Here is a 14,426-nt window from a genome sequence, read left to right on the forward strand (position 1 = left end):
TTAATATATTTTATCATTTAAATAATATAATTAAATATTATTAAAAATACTTATTTTCTGCAGTAATCTCAATTATTTTTCCAATTAATTGTGCAGCCCTATTAGGCAACATTCCCTGACATAATTTGCCATCACCTCAGTTGTTCATATCATATTTCTGGTTTCATGAAGTGCCATATGCTGCACTCATGTCTTTATATGAGCTCTCCGATATGAAGTGTTTCGTGTCTTATTTCTGTCCTCACCTCTCTGTCTCAAGTGCTTTAAGATAAAACTCTGTAATTGCCAGCGTGTGCCCTTGGGCTTCAATGGATTGTGTCCCTGACATTTATAGATACTAGCTCATACATGCACTGCTGAGCCACATCATTTGTGATGGGAATGGTCTTTGTCCAATATGAGAGAGCTCACGAGCTGTGCAATCCCTCAGGCTGAAACCCTTCACTTCATACAAGCTCAGAATGATGGCGACTAATGACGTCGGAGACAGCAAGTACAGCCAAGAGACGGATGCAATTACCACTTTACAAGATGGTGAGTAATAATGAGCGTGTTGTATCTACTGGCTTTGGTTGATGCGCTATTGATTCGAATAAAAGTCATAGAGGAGCTACAGTCTTATCTACGCCATTTATTTGCAAGCTGAAGTCTTGGAACTGATTTAATTCTGTCATTATTTACTCACCCTTATGCTATTCTAAACCTGTGTGACTTACTTTCTTGGGCCACAAGGGAGTGCTAGGTCTGTGGGAAAGTTTTATATGTACAAAGTTTAAAATGCACAGAATTTGGCATTAGTGCAGTTTATTCTTTCTAATGGTCAGAACTGCTAAGAATTATTTTATTCTTACAGTCAACATTTTATGTTTCTCTTCCGTTCTTATACATCTGAAAATACCTTAGAAAAAAAAGATAGAGTCTACAAATAGTTAAAATATATAAATGTCTTTAAGGGGGATCATCATGCATGGGGATCAAGGGCATTAAAAGTTTGTAAACCCCTGGTCAAATGACTCAAAACTTGCTACTGGTAAATAATGACATTAGTGCTTTTCAAACTTGCAATAGTTAACTCTGGGTCATTCTAAACCCCAGGTAAACAGAATCCTGGGTTATCTTGCATCACATTTCACACAGCTCATTATTTACCTGGGGTTAACAGTAAATTCTGGGTATTCATATGCTGACATGTTCCTAAACCCTGGGTTAATGTTCTAATTTGCATATTTGCTGTATCAGTGTCATTGGCCAAACGTAGCACACAACCTGTTTACAAAGGTTCTAGCATTGTGCATACTTTTACATATATATATATATATATATATATATGCTGTGTGAAAAGAATGAAATCTTACAACTTCAGAATAAGTGAAATGAACCACTTTTAGGGTACTTTTATGGTGCTTTTTGTCATTTTTGTCATTTTGTCACCACCAGTCCTTATATATATTAAAAGAACGGCCTTCAAAAATCCTTCTTTTGTGTTCCACAGAAGAAATACAGTCATACAGATTTGGAACAACATGATGACAATATTTCCTTAACTAAGAACTCTTCTGCAATGGAATTTTTTATTGTATTTTACGTGAACTTATCAAATGTTATTTTCTGTATGTCTGCAGTTCCTGATGAAGCGCCCACGATTCAAGCCGTGAAACCCTCTACGACAACATCTGTGCTGGTGCAGTGGCAGGTACGGAGTGAACTCCTGACCCCCATTTATGTTTATCTGATGGCCAGATAACAAACTGGCTCTAGCCTGAGAAAAGTAGCGGCATGTTGCAGGCTATCACCAGTGAAATTACAGCCCTGTTCTGTCTAATGATCTAAGTTTTGTCAATAGGTAGCCTCGCCTTGCTTTGAGCAGCCTGTCGTGCATCACTTAGTATTCCTCATGCAGGTTTGCATAAATTAATGACATGCGGTATTGATATCCGCACATTTACAGAGCTCGCAAAGGGCTTCGCCAAACCCAGGATAATTAATACCCACACGCGACAGCGATCCTGCAATCTGAAGGGATATTAATTAGTAGCTGAATCCTTTATTCACTGACCTATGAGTCCCGAATTTTCTCACTACTGTCTGTTTTATCAGCAGAACCGTAGGTCGAGTTGATTACACGCTGCTCTGAGCTTTGTTAATTACCCACTGACTGAATAGCTCAGAAATGAAATCCTCATCTTTTATTTATCTTTTCCATTTGGCGGCGAGCATCGCGCACAGACGCGCGATGGGAGATCAGTCAGCGCTGTCTGTCAGTTACAGCCAGGATGGCTTTTTATCAAGGTGTGCTTTAATAAGGACCGCAAGAACAGCTAGCAGAATGTGACCTTTAATTTAATCTGTGCTTTTGCAGACGCCCAAGGAGGAGAGTGTGAATGGGGTTCTGGTGGGCTATCGGCTCTACTACCGCGAGCTGCAGTATGACAGCGCACCGCAGGAATCAAAGAGGGCCGTCAACAGCTCCTTGCTGCGCACCGAACTGACAGGTAACTAGCGGGAGGAGGCTCTCCTCTTGAACCAGAAATGTCTGCACGCAGTTGTGATTTATAGCTTGAGTGCTTCGTTTAACACTTTAACCCATCCAGTTTTTGATAAAAAAAAGGAATTCCTTAATGTTTTTTACTCACCTTTTTGACGTGCGCTTTTGTGCAAAGATGAATATTGTATTTCCCAGCTACGCTCTCAGAAAGTAAGTCGAGTTTTGAAATGAAACTGGGACACAATCAGTGATGGCAAATTATGAAATTCACTTTAATACGCAGAATATTGCGCAAGTCAGTCGAGTTTGAACGCTATCAACGCGTTAGGACACTCGTCTTCCCTGCAGTTAGAGAATAATTTTCTGACGGATGACTGAGCGTAGATGAACTCATTACGCGCTCAGGCTGTGTGAGGTGCGGAATCATGAGTTTGGGATCAAGCGTTCGGCACAGAGCGCACCAACGGGCTCTTCTTCCGCAGCCCGGATCCGGCTGCTAAATCTCCTTTGACAAATTGGACTCAGCAGTGTTGACAGCATTTAAATGCGCAAGCCCAGAGCAGCCGAGCAAGGAGGCATATTTAATTCCTTTCCCTGTGTTTTGCACCGGCCAGGGCGGGAGTGCAATATCTCTCCTCTGCTCTCCACTCGTCTTACATGTTAAAATCTGAGGTCTGTTAAGTGCTGAATGTGCCTCCCTCCTGAAATCACCCTAAATGCCAAGAGGAAATTACCGGAGCTATGCTCTATTTGTTCAAGCTTAACAGCTTACATTAAAAAGTTAGCAGGTACTCCAGAAGCTAACAAGGTCCCTGTCACTTTCTGCAGCATTCTGCTAAAGTCGAGTCAATTTATGTTACTTTATTGTGCGGATATGTTTGTATGTGCCTATAATTATTTTTCATAGTGTGTTGTCGGACAAATTCAAAGATTTAGTACAACATCTTCCGGATCATGTGACACATGAAACAAAACTTCAAAGTCATTCCAATTGAGCATTTCCTCTTCCATCTAGTTATTAATATATTGAATAAAATGACAATTTTAAAGATGGATAACATATTCATTTTTTACCACAGTATCACTGTAAAGGGATATTTAAATTCATTTAAATTATTTTAAGCCAATGTACACTTGATGTTGACTTCTGGCATGAAAAAGTGTCAATTTATTCAGAAATACCCCAGCTGTTTCTTCATCAAAATATTTGAAGCAAAACATGTTTGAATATTATTTTGATTGGTAATCATAATGGAATCCCTTTTATCTATGAAAAGCTATATTTATAATAACATAATAACATATTTGGTGGGAAAAACAATAGCACAAACATGAGCATGTATTAGCAGTGGTTTTGATGATTTATGTAATGTGTGATATTACTTGTTGAGTTTTACAATATTCAATGTTTAAATAATATTAAATGATTAAATAAAAATGACAAAAATCTGTATGGTAAGTTTCAAAATATGGTTAAAAATGATCAATTTTAATTCTCAGTCCCTCACTATGCTCTTTATTTCTATCCATTTAGGCACCCTCTTATTTTTATTATTTTATTTTTATTTGCCATTTTATAAATAAAGTGTCTGAGCTTGACCAGAAGATACTTCAGAACGTCTGAAATAACCTCATATAGAAACCCAGATATATTCGTTTAAGTTACAGCACTCAAAAGGAACGTCATGCGTACGTTCAAATTTTTCTTTAATTTTACCTAAGTGATGCTGGATCAGTATATGTTTTAAAAAATCTTATTAGGTCCCTAATGCACCCCAGCTTTTGATTTAGTACTGTATATTGACTGTTGAATCATTAATCAATGGCTCGCTTTGGTTTCTTGCGGGGTTTGATTGGAACGGAAGATGAGCATTGTGGAATTTCATCAATTTCTTGGAGAAGTGTGTGATGAGCAACTTTGAAAAGCAAAGATTTACTGCCATGATGAAATATCCCTTTGATTTATGCTTTTCCATCTCTGCTGCTTCTCCAGTAATGTATTCCTCATCGTTTGCTCTTTCTCCCTCCACAGCCAAAAGCACTGTGAAGACTGTCAGCAATCCTTCATTAACCGAATTCGAGCTAACGCGTAAGTTTCATTTAGCCATCTTTCTCATTTACGTCAGTCTGCTTTGAAGTCCAAAATATTCAAACTCCCTTTGGCAAAGTGTGTAATCCCTAATACTCTTCCTGTTCAGAGAACAAGGTTCTTCCTCTAATCCATCTACTCTGACCAGGAACATTCTGGCCCCGAGATATTCTCAAAGTGAATCCCATTGCACACCGCCTCAGACCTGAGACTTGCATGTGCTCTCAGTCTCCCATGTACCGTCTCATCAATACTGTTCAAAGAGTTTGGAAAGAGTAATGCCGTTTCTTTCCAAGATCACACCCAAACTGTTCTGTATCGACACTGATAAGGAACAGTAGGTGGTTATCTCAGAGATGCTTTTGTTTCTACCCAGATGTATTCCCATTCTTATCTGCTGTCTCAAAGCCAAGATGTGCCTTTCAAGCATGCTTATGGATCTTCTGTTTGTAATTTTGAATTCTCATCAGAGCTGCAGAAATACAGGCGCTATGAAATTGTGATGACTGCCTACAACGTCATTGGCGAAAGCCCGCCAAGTGCTCCGGTAGAGGTGTTTGTTGGAGAAGCAGGTAAGTGATTGTGTCAAAATGAGGGCACTTTACACATTGATATCAAAATGTTGTCAAAATAAATACTTTGTTTGTAATTATATAGTCCCTCAGGAGCTGTTGCTTTTATGTTTTTTATTTGATTTTATTCTTATATATATATATATATATATGTATGTATTAGAGGTCGACCGATTGATCGGCCGGCCGATTAATCAGCCGATTTTTGGCATTTTTTAATTAATCTGCATCGACCGATTGTGCTGCAAATTAGGCCGATTTATAGGCAGGCGCATTGCCTCTTGCTGGCAGAGAATTAATTTGCAGTCTGTAGGAAACACTGGTGTGTGTCAGCAAACATAAACAAAAAGCATCCTTCAGAACTGTTTTGAGAAGGTGCTTTGAGCCATGTATTATTACTACCTTCGGTAACAACGATTCAAAAAGGACAAATTTCAAGTGACACGGGGAAAAGGCATGGAACATTTCAATGAACATCAGAAAAGCAGCGTGCACATTTCTGGTTAAAAATGAAAGGCCGTCAACTGACACTTAAAACAGAAACATCGGCATTCAAATCAGCAGCAAGAGTCAAAGTTAGTCCACAGTTTAGTAAACTTTGGCATCCTCTTTATTCTTGACTGTGCTGTATTGCCTGTTTTGATGTGTTGCAATACAGTAGGACATTGTTTTAATGCTTACATCCGGAAAAGATTTTTGTTTTGTTTTTTTTCTTGCCCCTCCTGACTCAAGAGTCAAATGTCGCCCATGTATATATTTTCTGCCTTTTTTTCCAAGATAAATTAAAACATTTAATTTTCATAATTCACAATTTATGTATACAGTGCAACAGCAAAAACTGTGAGGAAAAAAATAAATGTCACATTTATGACTCTGTGACATTTTCTATACATATATAAATAACTACAAGTCAAGCTGCAGTACCAAACAGGACCACACGGAAATGCCAACAGACCACCATACCAGTAGCCTTAACCCAGGGCTGGCAACTTTGGTCCTGGAGGGCCACTGTCCTGCAGAGTTTAGCTCCAACCCTAATCAAACCTTTCTAAAAGCTAGAATGACAAATGGGACACCCTACGGTCTCATGGACTTAACGTCCGAAAGTGCACATGAAGTGTGCCATTTGGGACAGGGCCTATGAGAACACTCGGGGCGATTCTCGGCCAGAGTGAAATTGCCCATAAAGGGGCGGTACTCCACAGAACGTGACTTGATGATGATTGGACTATATATCCAGAACAAACAGTCTAGAACAGTGATGGCTGTGGTTGAATGTGATAGAAAAATAAATCCCTCCCTTTCACATTTTGGTGGTGTGTCGCCCTAATGAAGAAACCGCCCACATGTGTCTATGTGTGTTTATATATATATATATATATATAGGGGAGAGCGGGGTGAGTTGAGTTTTTACTTATGCCGCGTTTAATGCAAGCGCATGCCAGTAATGGGTCCAACTTAAATGTGTATATAAATTTCAGGATGTGGTGCATCCTTGGGAATAATCACTTTGGGTCTAAAATAATCTGCTTTCAAAATATGTCTTTCCAAAAAAAAGTGGTCTCTTGGCTCAACTTGCCCCCAGTGAGGGGTAAATTGAGCCTAGGGAGAGGATAAGTTGAGCCACATGCAGTTAAACTGTGCCACTGATTATGCTGAAGTAAAACATTTTCACTTAATGCTATATCAAAGGAAGAGACATTCAATAAAAATGACTTCTTAAAATCTGTGTGAGCCTTGTGATGGACTGGCTGTTCATCCAGTGTAAAGGGATAGTACACCTGTGGCTCGAGACGCTGGGTTAGGATCCAGCTCCCCATGACCCTAATAAGGACATATAGGTTTGGATAATAAAATGGATGGATGGATGACTTCTTAAAAGTTTTATTTAAAGATACAGTTCACAACTTTGAAGGCATTTTTTAAATTGTTTAAACATTTCAGAACAAAAAGTTCAAATTGAAGAATTGAAAGAAAAAAAAACAGACTGCAACTGACCTTACAGAAATGGGCTAATAGTAATCAACATCCCACTTATAAATGTTGCAGGGAAATACAGTTTCATAAAAACCTTAGTGGCCAATTTTCATAAACAAGGCTTATTTAAAATTTACAGAACAAAATCAAGTTCAAAACATAAAACAAATTCTAAATCATGTTTGGTGTAAAATTAATGAAATATAGTGTAGAATTACAGTAAAATAATACTTTATAATCGTAAGAAGGGGTGAGCCACTGGCTCAACTTACCCCAGGAACTTTGGCTCAAATTACCCCACTCTTACCATTTTAACAAACTTGTATAATCCAGCGGTTTAGAGCTAACATCATGCTAACATTATAGCCTCATATTATAACCTCCAAAAGCAAAAACACAGTTGTGATATTGTTTTCAGATTTGTCTGTAATTGTTCAGACACAAGAAGCATGAGTCCTTGAACATACAAAAATCACATTGAACAGCAAAAAAACAGTTTTTTTTTACCTAAATGTAGTTACCAAGTATTCCATGGGCCCCTCTCCATCACAGGGTGAGTAAAATGCTTAAATCTTCAAATATGTGTGCTCATATCACCAATTTTGTTTAAGGTTGTCTGGAATCAAGGGGTGGCTCAACTTCCCAGCAGGCTCAAATCGCCCCGCTCTCCCCTATATATATATATATATTGTGACGGATCGGCTGCCTCCCCCTAATTATCCTCATCACCCGTCCCTTTATCGCTGCCCTTCATCAGGCTCCAGACAGGAGTGGGTGTGTGAGAGAGGAGGGGCGCAGAAACAGCCAGGTCTGGCGGCGTGTGATGAGGCACACCTGAAGTGAATGGTGTCCTCGTGGGTACAGGAGGGGAGCGTAGAGGGACTCCCACGCTGCCAGAGAGGCGAGCTTCCTGACCTGCTGTCCGGAACGGAATCGCATATGTGATTCCATAACTGCTAGAAATTCATAAAGACACTTGTGATGAAAAATTATAATATTCAGTTCCAACTGGACCCATAATTTATCCAGGCCACCCTTATTGTTGATCCTTGATGTTAAGGGGATTGTATCTTGCATTTTCTGAACTTGCACATACAGAGTAGACTTTTGTCAAACCCAGACCAGCATGCTTTTCTGGCATCATCCCACCGGAGAACCAGTTTAATGAGAGAGCAAACTCGCAGTAAAACATCTTTGCTGCTCCACCCTGACATATGTGGTGATGACAACTGTCGATGGATATTCCTTTTGAGATGCATGTGCTGTAATGCTCTCCAGGAACGGGACAGCATGCGCTCTGTCTCCAGTCCTTCAGGGAATAAGGCTTGACATTAGTTGACAGATATGAATTGTGTTCCCTTAGTGGAGTGGCATGAAGAGGGAACATGAGGACAAAGGCCAGAGCTGCGTAATGTGACAGAAACACAAACCCACCTAAAAGGACTGGGTTTGAATCCATTTTTGGACTGGCTGAAACAATCATGATTAGTACTGAAATGTAGTTTCAGGGATCTGAGAGTGGTTTGGAAGAAATTTGGCTTCAAAACAAAACACTTTAATAGAAACCAAACTCTTAAGTTTGAGATTGCTTATAAGGGGACTTGTGAACACAAAGCACTTTAACATTTTAATTTTTGTGTAAATCTAAATATGAACTAAAAATATGCCTATTACAGATTACCATACAAAGTGCTGCTTATTCTGTTTCTATGCAGATGACATAGTGAGACATAATGAGATATTAAATATACTATATACTGTATATATACACATACAGATATAGATATAGATATACAGTGGGTACGGAAAGTATTCAGACCCCCTTCAATTTTTCACTCTTTGTTATATTGCAGCCATTTGCTAAAATCATTTAATTTTAGCAAATGGCTGCAATATAACAAAGAGTGAAAAATTGAAGGGGGTCTGAATACTTTCCGTACCCACTGTATATAAACAGTCGCCTGCCTTGCTGTCATATTGTAAAGCAGTCATAGGCTTTTTTTCACTCTGTTCAATTTTTGGTCCAATGCGAGTTTGGTTCTTTTAAAGAGGACTTTAGGATAATGTGCTAAGAGGACCACGTGGATCTGGAGTGCTTGCAGATATGAAAAGATGGCTGAATAAAGATTGTGCTCAAAGATGAGTTTGCTGTTTTAAGCTGTACTGAAGGCTGGTTGTCTCTGTTCTGTAACTTACAGGCAGGCTCCTGCGAGCTATCTTGTACTGCTGAATTGTAAAGCGCTTTTCAATTTGAGTTCAAGTTGTTTTGTTACTAAAAACAGTCATTTTTTTCGGTATATTTATTGACTTGAATAATATCCAGCTGCCTGGCTGAAGAGCCGAGCGCTTCGCTTAATGAGCTGCCAAAAGAGGAAGCTGGATATGAGGATATGACATTCCAACTGTTTCACGGAAAACTGATAATTGTTGTGCTGTTTTATTGGGTACACCACAAAAGAAAGGAATTTTATCACCTACACAGCCCGAAACAAATCTATATTCACGCAGCGCATCTCATATGATCAATGAAAGGGCCTTTAGTGGAAAAACAATCCTCCCACTGCTAGCAAATAGATGTATTACGTCTGCATTTCAAACATATGCTTAAATGTATCGAACGCAGGCAAATTGCTACAAATGCGAACTGTCGTTTTTGCTGTTTAATTCCACTCCAGCCGTGCTAACAGGCTGACACTGCACAGACAGGATGTTGTCAGGGCTCTTGCTTGCCACACAGTTTTGCATTTCATCCAATCATTTCCAAGATTATTTATGGAATTCTAAGTATAATTTCTGTAGTAGTGCCATAGTATTAATAAAAGAAGTCATGGTGAGAGTTTAGGCAGGACAGGGTGTGTGTGCGTGCATTCTTTCACCTCTTTGGAGCATTTTTGGCCTCCTCTCATAAGGGGTTTAATGAAGCAGTAAATATGAATCTGTCATAAAGAACTCAAGCAGCTGGCGGAGCAGGCAGGGTTATCAACATCAGGTTATTAACAGCATCATTAGAAGGGGCCAGGCGTGGAGATTACTCCCAGCAGCAGGAGGGGGACAGCCAAACAAACAAATGAATTTCACTCTGATTAACGTCAGGTTGGCTACATCTGAAGATACTCTAAGAGGGATCAAAAGATGTAGGCTGGGAAAGAGAGGCGGAGAGTGGGCATGAAGGGTGCTTTGCCCTTAAAGCCTTCTACCATCCCAACAGCCATACTCAGGGTTGCCAAGTCTGCATTTGTTCCGCAGAACTGGGTTACTTTTAAACTGTTGCCACGGTTTTATTTTTTCCCCCCTTTTTTTTTACTGCGGGTTGAAGGTTTGATATGTTGCATAAATTGCTTGTATTGAAAGATTTCCCCCATTTTATTTTCTGCCCCTGATGATACCAAAGATAAAACTGCTAGATCAGGGGTGTCAAACTCATTTCCTGCAGAAGCCCTGCAGAGTTTTGTTCCAACCCTGCTCCAACACTCATACCATGAAGTTTTCAAATAAGCCTGAAGGACTTGATTAGTTGTATCAGGTGTGTTTAATTAGGGTTGAATCTAAACTCTGCAGGGCTCCGGCCCTCCAGGAATTGAGTTTGACACCCCTGTGCTAGATGATTAGTTTTGTGATGGAGGGCTACTGGCAGGAAGCCTGTGAGTTCCTGTAAACTCCTTTATTAAAACAGTGTTTATGAAAAACAAAACAAAAACACAAAAAATTAAAACAGCCTAACTTGATTTGCTGGTATTCAATATTTCAAGCTGGTCTTAGATTATTTAAACTAGTCTCAAAGCCAGTTCAAGCTGGTTTTTAGCTTTTCTAGCTGGTTTCCCAGGCTGGTGAGCTTAAAAGTGCCCAAAACCCATCCCAAATTAGCCATCAGTCTGACCAGGCGGGTGAATCAGGAATATCAGACTGGTTTAACGTGGTCTAACATAAGATTTTTTGTTTGTTTGTTTTTTCAGCAGGGCACTGGAACTATGAACAAATAGTTTGGTTTAATTAAGAATGGACTATTTTACCCAAGATTTGTGTGAGACCAGTTTAGACCAGCAAACCAGCTTATGCTGGATTAAGAGGTTTTTAGCAGGGCACAACATGCTAACACCAGACCCTACTGGAATCAGTTGTTAGGTTCATCCCTATTTGCGTACTTACACACTTTTCCAAGCCCTTTTTTAGTATAACTAGTGTGAGTAGTGAGTTTACACTGAAAAATCCAGCAAGAAAAAGTACACTTATTTAAATATGACGTGTGGAATGTCGGACACTTCATGCACTCAACTGTAGCGGCTTTCTTTATGTAGCCAAAGGGGAGGGGCTATAAGACTCCAATGCTGGATGACAAAATAACCTTTTAGACCTCATTATCTAGATGGTTGAGTACATCGTGCAAAGAATAAGTGCAGTGTATAATACATCATTTGGGACACAACTATTGAGTCTCCAGTGCACCTCACGTGAGAAGTGTTGTGGCATATGGTGCTGTCATCTATATGTAGTGTTCCAAATCTCACTTGAAATGTTGGGTTTAGGTTAGGATGCTGTCTGTGTAGACAGCAAGACAGCTCACTTAGATGTTGGAACTGAGCTTGTCTGTGCTTTATTTTAACATAAATGATTCAGCCCGCTTTACTACACGTAAACTCAACTTTCAAGCCCCTAAAATAGACGAGCTGTCATGCTCCTGGGGTTAGCTTTGCTTTCAGGTTTGGTTTTATTAAATTCGCTCTTTGTTGCATCTGTTGCTGTGATTTATGACGGATGGGGATTATGTATTCCTCACCCCTTTAATGAATGACATTTAACAGAGACACAACAGAGGGCGGCAGCCACGCTGGAGTCAATGTTCATCTGATATTACTTTTCCACTGGTACCAGCTCTCGTTCAGGAACTGATGCCAGCCGGGTTTCCACATCGCATCTCGACTGACTTAAATGGATAGTTCACCCAAAAAAGAAAATTCTGTCATAATTTACTCATCGTCCACTTGTTCCAAATCTGTATGAGTTTTATTCTTCTGTTGAACACAAAAGAAGATATTTTGAATCATGTTGGTAACCAAACACTTGACGGTAGCCACAGACTTCCATTGTATGAAAAAAATACTATGGAAGTCAATGGCTACCGTCAACTGTTTGGTTACCAACATTATTCAAAATATCTTGTTTTGTGTTCATCAGGATAAGAATGTCATACAGGTTTAGAACACGTGAAATGCTTCCAGATTGGGTATCGGCACCAAAGAAGCATGAGTGCTTCTCATTTTATCAGGGCACAGTTGTTGTCTTTTGTATTGGTTAGCTGGAGAGACTGAGAGTGATGTATTTACAGTATCTCTTCTGCTCTTTCGTAGCCCCCTCCGTGGCCCCTCAGAACATCCAGATCAACACTTTGTCATCCACACAGCTGGAGGTGCAGTGGGAGCCGCCCCCTGCCGAGACCCAAAATGGCATTATTCAGGGATATAAGGTGACACCCCAAACCACCCACCTTGTCCAATCTCTCTCATACTCTTATTATCTGTTCTCTTTTTCTCCTCCCCTCTACCTCTACTGTCATTTTAAGCTCTCTAGGGTGGAAGAATAGCTACAATCTGTTTCTTTCGTCTTTTTTTTTTCTTATATTCTCCACAGATTTACTGCGTTAGATAATGGCACCAGACAGTTTGTTTTAAAGAACTGCCCATTTGGGTCATGAAATAATGATCATGGGTGAGGGTTAAGTGAGTATCTGCTGAAATATGCATGGAATTTAATATAAAAATGTCCTGGCAGTAATATGGCAGATTCATGTTAATCCAGATATCCCTGTTGTTTCATTGAATACCTCAGTTCTGCACGATCAGTGAAGAAACGATAAGCCCACTGCACATTTTATTTGTTATTTAAATAGTTTGTATGGCCATTTGTGTAATGTAACCATAGTGGATTGAATAAATTAGATTACGAAACAGATTATTGTGCTGAATGCTGATTGGCCAATACAGCATTCCAGATGTGCCAAAATATACAATATATTAACATCCATCCACCTATCCATAGTAACAGCTATGACAAAAAAAACTGTTATCTGTATTAGTTCACAGCTCACATAGAGTCTAACTGTTTACCTGATTTACATGATATAATATGAATAGTTCAGCCATGAAACTCTACATGCATTCTAATTGGTTCATTCAATTCAGTGTTCCCAGCCAATTCATGTACTCATTACCGTTTACCTATATAACCAGGATGTATTCAATGAATGCTATGTCTGTGTGCTATGCGTGTACTCATCTTAGCCCACCACCTCCCCAGCACCACCTGTTTAGATCTGCTACGGGGGATCTTGCTCTCTCTAGCTGCAGCAGCATGTTTCCTTTTAATTTTATGAACCGAGCATTTAGCAGAAGTAAGTCTACTTGTTCTGCAGCAGCAGCGTAGCAGATCTAATCCGCCAAGACCAAACCTATGCACATTCTATTTACAATAATGAAGATTTTACAATCTATCCTGAGAGTTGTCATGACTGAAATAAACATATAATATATAAGATTTTCTTTAATAATAAAAAATGTTCTACACAACAATGCTATTAATAAAAGTTATATGAATTGCTAAGGAAATGTAGAAAAAATTTATTTAATAATATTTATTAATTTTTATATTTATTTACTGGTGGTCACTGGGTTGGCTAAGAAATTGAATGGGTTCCATGGGTCTCTTAAGGGTTGAAAACCCTTGATGTAGTGTGACTTAAGTGTCCGAATATTTTTTAGGGCCAGTGTACATTATGAATACACGGCTGAAAGGGTTGCAAGTTGCTGTCATATGATGTTGCTAAAAAGAACATTATTTGGTGTAATGCAATGTGTTTATGTGGTTTAAGGTTCAAAAAACACATTATTTTCCATATAATGTACATTATTGTTTCTCCTCTATTCCCCGCCTTTCTGAAACACGTCGATTTTTCTCGGAAAGCGAGGTTTGCTCTGATTGGCCAGCTATCCAGTGCGTTGTGATTGGCCGAATGCCTCAAGCGTGTGACGGAAATGTTACGCCCCTTAGCATACTGTGATGCCGTCTCCCAGCAGGACGAGACAAAACCAATAAAACCCATTACAAATGAGGCATTTGTTGCATCCAGTGGGGACATAATTACTGATTATAATGACTTATACTGTCTTTTTACGCGTTGCGTTGCGTATCGTGCTGCGTAAACATAAAACCATTTCTGCGTTTGTGATCGGAGAAACAACAAACAACAAGCCTACTCTACACTGCTCAAAACTCGCGTTTGAATCATCAGTGGCAAATTATTTAAATATAA

The 14,426-nt window shown here is 39.3% G+C and overlaps 1 protein-coding gene across 1 annotated transcript in view; it reads left to right on the forward strand.

Moving 5' to 3' along the window:
- LOC107674633 (protein sidekick-1-like) overlaps positions 1 to 14,426 on the forward strand; it is a 370,868-nt gene that overhangs the window by 343,893 nt on the left and 12,549 nt on the right. The window contains exons 31-36 of the mRNA XM_016468661.1: positions 431 to 534; positions 1,623 to 1,693; positions 2,360 to 2,492; positions 4,518 to 4,574; positions 5,045 to 5,146; positions 12,469 to 12,584. Of these exons, the coding sequence (XP_016324147.1) occupies positions 431 to 534; positions 1,623 to 1,693; positions 2,360 to 2,492; positions 4,518 to 4,574; positions 5,045 to 5,146; positions 12,469 to 12,584 (583 nt within the window). The remainder of the gene's footprint in view (positions 1 to 430; positions 535 to 1,622; positions 1,694 to 2,359; positions 2,493 to 4,517; positions 4,575 to 5,044; positions 5,147 to 12,468; positions 12,585 to 14,426) is intronic.

The sequence above is a fragment of the Sinocyclocheilus anshuiensis genome, unplaced genomic scaffold (assembly GCF_001515605.1).
Source record: "Sinocyclocheilus anshuiensis isolate Anshui unplaced genomic scaffold, SAMN03320099.WGS_v1.1 scaffold152, whole genome shotgun sequence".
Classification (NCBI taxonomy): domain Eukaryota; kingdom Metazoa; phylum Chordata; class Actinopteri; order Cypriniformes; family Cyprinidae; genus Sinocyclocheilus; species Sinocyclocheilus anshuiensis.